We start from the raw sequence: 6244 nt of genomic DNA, 5'->3' as shown, positions 1-6244 counted from the left end.
GAAGAACTCAAATTCTTTTTCCATATTTATCTCTTTATTTTGCATTTATTTTTTTTCCATTTTTTTTTTCGTTTGTAATCATTTTGTTTTGTTTTTTTTTGGGAATATTTCGATTTTACAGTATAAACATTTCCTTTTTTTTTCGCTCATTTCTTATGTACATAAACACAAAACCAACTAATTTATATATAATTTTAGTTTTCTGGTTATTTTTTTTGTTTGTGGAATTACTGGATATCGTGGCTTGTGTATTATGCAATATGTAGTTTTCCCAAATATTAGTATATTTTTTGTTTATTGGTTTTTTCTTTTTTTAATTCTTGTATGGCAGTAGCGTAGACACTGAATGTTTTACGATTTTTCGAATGGATTTTCTTGATTTTTTTTTTATGATGGGCTTAGCATACTATAGTTTCCACTAGATTTTTAGTTTTTTTTTAGTTGAACAACATTATACATTATTCCATTGCCTTAAATGTATATTTAATTTGCTAGGCGCTATATCTCATCTCTCATCCACTTACCAAAAAAAATTCCCTATAGATAATTAACTTTATAATATTTTTCCGACAAATATTATTACTTAAAATGTTTTTTTTTTTGCCTTCTTTCAATCCCCTTTGGGTGCCTGCACATATAATATAATTCATATTCTTTTAATATTCTTTTAATATTTATTTTTTTTGTTTTTTGTTTTTGTTTTCGGTACGTATATGAAGTCAGAGTACATCTGAATAGTCGCTTTAAAGGATTTTATTTTTTTTGGGATGCGGAGCTGGATATGTGGATATTACTGTATTTTTCGGATATGCACTCACATTTTCCCGTATTTTTTATTCCATTTTTTTTAGATATATTTTTTGTGTGTATATGCTTTTAATGCTTTTGGCACATTTATTTATTTCCTGTTTTTATTCGTTTTTTAGCTGCGTTTTTTATGTCTGATTTACAATATATTTAAACATAGAATTGAGCGGAACACACATGAGTTGAGTAGTACATACATCTGACTGTATTTTTTTTTATCTGGGCTATAATATGATTTATTTTGAAACGCAAAACACCTAGAGTCTAGGGAGTAGACCTAAAATATGCCACAAATAAAAATGCCACCTGGAATTTTTGTGGAGAAATGTCTAAAGTTATGCTGAGGAATGTTAGAAATTTTGAAAAATAGTGGCATAATTTTGGACATATTTTTAAGTAGTACCTGCGCTTAAGTCTTTATTTTTATTTATTTTTTTTGTAGAGTAGAGCAATGAGTGAAGGGTACAACAATGGGCCTTAAACAAATAGAATCTAACAAAGAAACTAATAGTTACGAATCACTAAGGGTGCAAATATTTACAGTTTGGGCTTTACAAAGATCGTCTAAATATTTCAATTTCAATTTCAATTTTAATTTCGCCGAAAAAAAAACGAGACACACCTGCTCTATGAGAAGGTGTCTTACATATATACAGAACTCGCGATTAAACACTTAATACATAGATCTATATATTTATAAATACATATATAAATGGATATACATATATAAACTTTATCCTAGCCACAAAAAAATGGTAAGAATCGAAACAAATTGGAGAAGTTCAACATTAAAAAAAAAAACAAAAATAAATACAACAGTTTATCTTAATTTTTAGACAACTAGAATTGTGTTTTTTTGATATCTTTATCGCAATTATATATATATTTCATTCAGTAGTCATACTTCCATTACTTTAGAGCTAAAGCCATTCAAAGAACCGAACACCATTTATTCTCGATTATGTTTATAGTTGATTTTCTTATTTCTTTTCATTTTTAAACTTTATATTTAATTTTATTCTTTTTTTCCACTAACGAGGTAACATTTAAACGCGTTTTCTTTTCCATTTAACTACGACACTTTAGGTCTCAGCATCCTTTTTGATTTAATATGCATTCAATTAAGCCCCGAGTCCTTTCGTCCTGCCCGGAGGTTGGGGCGCCTGATGATTAGCTTTATCATCCTCCCTTTGATTAATGTTCGGAGCTTCCGGGACAGGAGCAGGAGCGGGCGCAGGGACCAGGGACCGGGGGGCACTTCTCCATTGCATCATAATCTTGTTTGTTTAATTACAATTGAATTAAGCTATAATAATCTTACTCCGCCACTCCCGCCCGCTGCTGCCAACTCGTTGATCTCTGCCAGGTCCTTGCGGCGTCCACCTCCAGTGTCCTTGCCGCCGTTGCCGCCGTTACCTTTCTGCCCGGATTTCTTTGGGCCGGCCCCGCCTTAGGACTGCCCTCGCAGGACATCATTGTTGTTTGGCCTTCCGCCGTCGCCGTTAATAACACCAATACGGCTAATACAAATGTCCCAATTAGCCGCATTGTCCCCTGGAACTGGGTCCTGGGCCCGAAATCGCCGCTATTGGGCAGGTCCTGCTCCTGGTTGCGGTCCTTGTACAGCCTTCCGTTGGTGTTGCGAGACCCGTCCTCGTGCCGGTTGTCCTTCATCACGACTTCGTGCTTCTGGAAAAGGGATAACAGGATTGTTTATTAAAAGATTTCATATAATTTTCATCCAATAAGTCCTAAAAGAAGATCCTTTTAAGGAAAAAACCCTCTTCCGATAGCCATAGCTCCGCCAATTTATATCCGATCCCAAAAAGGCATACCATTCTGTCATCAGGAAAGCGAGGGCCTCGGTTCCTCATTCAAATTTTGGCTTAAATGTCATTTTGAAAATTTTCGAAATTTTCCAAGGGGTACCCCTATGAAAATGTGGATTTCTGCAGATTCCCCCCTCAGCCCCCTTCCGATAGCCATAGCTCTGTCAATTTATATCCGATCCCGAAAAAGCGTACCATTTTATCATCAGGGAAGCGAGGACCTCGGTTCCTCATTCAAATTTTGGCTTAAAAGTCATTTTAAAAATTTGAAAAATTGTTTAAGGGGTACCCCTATGGGACTGTGGCTTTTCGGATTATAGAATGCCTAGACTTTGTTCCTTATCCAATAAATGCATAAATATTAAAAATAAATATTAAATATATTATTTATATTTTAATAAACCAACCGTGACTTCGTTGGCATCTTCGTCTAAGCGGGAATGTTTCTTTCCTGGTCGCTCCATTTCTGAAAAGATGGAGAAGACAAGGGGGTTGAAGTTTTAGAAAGGTAATAATAGTTTTATTTATAAAAACCTATTTATAAAAAATAGCTATGTATTGTTTAAATGTCATATTTTAGTAAAGAAGAAAGAAATGAACCCACCGTACAGCCGGATGGTGCCCTCGGTGTCGCCGATACTGTTCTTGGAGATGCACTTGTAGCCCCCAAAGTCGCTCGACTGCAGCCGCTTGATGTGCAGTATCATCTCTATGGCGTACATGTTGTTCTCCTTCTCGGTGAGAGCGTAACGATCGCCGGCAATAATCATTTCACCTGGTGACGAAAAAAGTAAAGAGGTGCAAAAATAACACGACTGAAAAACCAAATGAGCAAACATGGAAAATGAGAAAACATGGAGGGGGGAGAGGGCTCTCAAGAAGAGAATGAAAATTTAAATGGAGTGGTGTTTGAGGTGGGAATGAAGTCATGAATACGAAGCAAGGCGACAGGTCAAATGAGCTTGAGTTACGTGACACGATGGGGTGTGAGGCGGAAGGGGGAGGGGTGAAGCAAGAGGGCTGGTGGCTGGTGAAGATTGTGATGACGAGCCGTGGATGATGACATTTCCAGGCATCGCCATTGAGCGTCACGTTTGCAATATACGTCAAATGCACTTGACAAAAGAGCCAGCCAGAAAGGAGCTAGGAGCTCTTTTCCCCCCCACCACCACCCACCACTGGGAGGGAGAGGTGGCAGTGATGGCATTACAAAACATCTGAGCTTCGAACACGAACCAAATAAAGACAAATTGCGGCATTGAAAGGTTTATAAAGTTTCAACGAGTCCAAGTTCCAGCTCCAACAGATGCTAAATGAAAAAATTCAATTCGTAGCTACCCTAAAGGCTTCAAATTACACAAAGAAAAACAAATATTGTTTTTAAATATTCTTTTTTGGCAGTTACATATGTATAAATTAAAATCAATAATCGATCAATGCCATCACTGATAATAATGAGATCGCACAACTTTCATCACTATAAATTGGAAAGCTTTCATTGGAAAGCTGAAAGTGTCATCCCTACTGATCCTTGGAAAGTATTCTTACGTAATTGTGTGCTTCTGCGATTTAGCGATTTAAAAACAATAATAAATCTAAATATAGAGCTCTATCATCTTGGAATATGTGCCAAAAGCAATAAAGTCAAATAATATCATCGAAAACAATGGAGTTAGCAATGGATCTTGCGCTAAATTGTGTAATTAGCTGAAGCCATTATTGGAAGCCATTGCATGTTGTGTGTATGTGTGTGTGGAGCACCCGCCGCTGGCTATGTAAATAAATATGTAATTTTACATGCGTAGAGAGGAGTAATTGGTAAGTTTTTGTTTCTAACGGGATCTTGCCACTTTTAGAGATGGGAAATAAATAAATGAGCTTTTTTGTTTATATTTTATTGTAATGAAAAAAAGTAATGTTTGATTTTTTTTCAGTGCACTATTTTTTCGTGCAACAGAAGTTTTCCGTTTTCCGACTTACCATTTTCGCGCTGCCAATAATTGATGGCCTTCGGCGATGCCTCGACATTGCAAATTAATGTGACATCCGTGAGGACTGGGGCGCCGACCAATTGATTTGGCACTTGGACGAGCGGATGAACTGCAAAAGGAACCAAACAAAAAACGAGACCAAAAGCCAGATGAAAAAACCAGAGAAGAAGTGGAAAATCAAAAGGGTAAGTTTCTGAAGCAATTGTAAAGCCATCAGTGACCTTGCCTCCCCCTCCTGCCTAGACTAGACTGGCAATTAAGCTGGCCACCACTAGGGGGAGCCACTTTGAAAACCCTTTTGTCGGACAACTCCCGGGATTCCGGATTCCTGATTCCGGATTCCTGATTCCGGTCTTTCGACTCCAGCTGTGATTTTTCCCCTTTGTTTTTCTTGTTTTTGGTTAATGGCAGCCCCTCCCCCACCCCCTCCCTCTCCACCACCCCCTACAACAACAACAACAACAACTGATACGATTTTAATTGAAAATGAATTATTTTGCTGTTAGAGGGATAAAGGGAATTGTGATCCCAAGGACCCCAGTGGTCACTCAGTTCTGGCAGTTCTGACCAAAAAAAAAAAAATAAATAAAATAAAACTAAATTTTTTCCTATTTTTCCTCGCTTATGGCCTCGCTAGTCGCTGGGAATTGAATCCCTTGGCCATCGGTGTGAAGGTTCCAGAAGGGCTTAATTATTACCCCAATTCGAATGGAGATCCTGGCCGGTCAAGGACTATTGTGAAGAGTACTCGAGTCCCTTTTTTAGGGACTATTTTTAGGGTGGAAGTTAATCTTAAATAGTTTCAGGATTAAATTAAATTATTATCTTACTATTAAAATATTTCTAATTATTATTTATACAATTATTATATTTATCTCTTATTTGAATATTTTTGAATCAAATTCTAGTCCTTAGTCCTTCTGATAAAGAGTATTCCTCTCACGCCCTGGACATGCCATTAATTTATTGGTCCTTGGAACATAGAAGCCCTTCGTGTCCTGTTGAGATTTTTACAACTTGTGTGTGTGTTTTGGTTTTTTTCTCTATTTTTTATAGTTTTTTGGCTTTACTTTTTGCTGTGCTCCCTTCCATGGCCTTTGACGTTGTCTTGAAACCGCCCGGGGACTGGAGCGAGGACTAGAGGAGCCTCCAACCACCGACCATCGACCACCGACCATCGACCACCGACCATCGACCATCATTGTTTTTGGCCTTTTAACTTTGCCCTTGCCCGGGCTGCATCGAAGCGTTCATTATTGGTCAATTTATTGGATTTGTGCATGCCGCACTCTCAACTGGCACAGTGGGTGGTGGCATGGGGCATATGTCATGTGTTGTGCTGGGCCGGCACACCACTCTTTTTAGCCTGCCACTTATTGAAAATTCAATTTGTCCCAATAGAGTTTTTCGGGAGGCAGATGGCTGCCAGGCCAGGCTGGAAGGCTAATATTGATACAGACTACGTTTTAAAGGGCTTGTTAACAAACTCTTCGGTTTGATCCAAAAAATGTCATCATTTGAGATTAAATAACTACACTTTTTACGCAACATCTCGGCCCAAAAAAAACAAGAAGATAGAGTTCCAAATAACATTTAAAAATAAAACAAAAAGCCAGC

At 37.7% G+C, this 6244-nt stretch overlaps 1 protein-coding gene and 1 long non-coding RNA gene across 7 annotated transcripts in view; one reads left to right on the top strand and one right to left on the bottom strand.

Annotated features, from left to right (window-relative positions):
- Positions 1 to 561: 561 nt before the first annotated feature.
- Positions 562 to 6244, bottom strand: part of LOC6504040 (neurotrimin) — a 33989-nt gene continuing 28306 nt past the window's right edge. For all 3 annotated transcript variants that reach the window (XM_044716697.1, XM_014905680.3, XM_044716698.1), the window contains exons 7-10: positions 4617 to 4736; positions 3241 to 3411; positions 3044 to 3102; positions 562 to 2496 (exon numbers count right to left, since the gene is read on the bottom strand). In XM_044716697.1, coding sequence (XP_044572632.1) covers positions 2125 to 2496; positions 3044 to 3102; positions 3241 to 3411; positions 4617 to 4736 — 722 coding nt within the window. In that variant the 3' untranslated portion in view covers positions 562 to 2124. The remainder of the gene's footprint in view (positions 2497 to 3043; positions 3103 to 3240; positions 3412 to 4616; positions 4737 to 6244) is intronic.
- LOC116655165 overlaps positions 4115 to 6244 on the top strand; it is a 57078-nt gene continuing 54948 nt past the window's right edge. Inside the window, exons 1-2 of one of the 4 annotated variants that reach the window (XR_004310310.2) lie at positions 4115 to 4454; positions 4571 to 4812. This is a non-coding gene — a long non-coding RNA (uncharacterized LOC116655165). The remainder of the gene's footprint in view (positions 4455 to 4570; positions 4813 to 6244) is intronic. The other 3 variants (XR_004310312.2, XR_004310309.2, XR_004310311.2) reach the window with 3 other exon arrangements.

Source organism: Drosophila ananassae, chromosome XL (genome assembly GCF_017639315.1).
Source record: "Drosophila ananassae strain 14024-0371.13 chromosome XL, ASM1763931v2, whole genome shotgun sequence".
Taxonomy (NCBI): Eukaryota; Metazoa; Arthropoda; class Insecta; order Diptera; family Drosophilidae; genus Drosophila; species Drosophila ananassae.
This window is presented reverse-complemented; position numbering and strand designations above follow the sequence as displayed.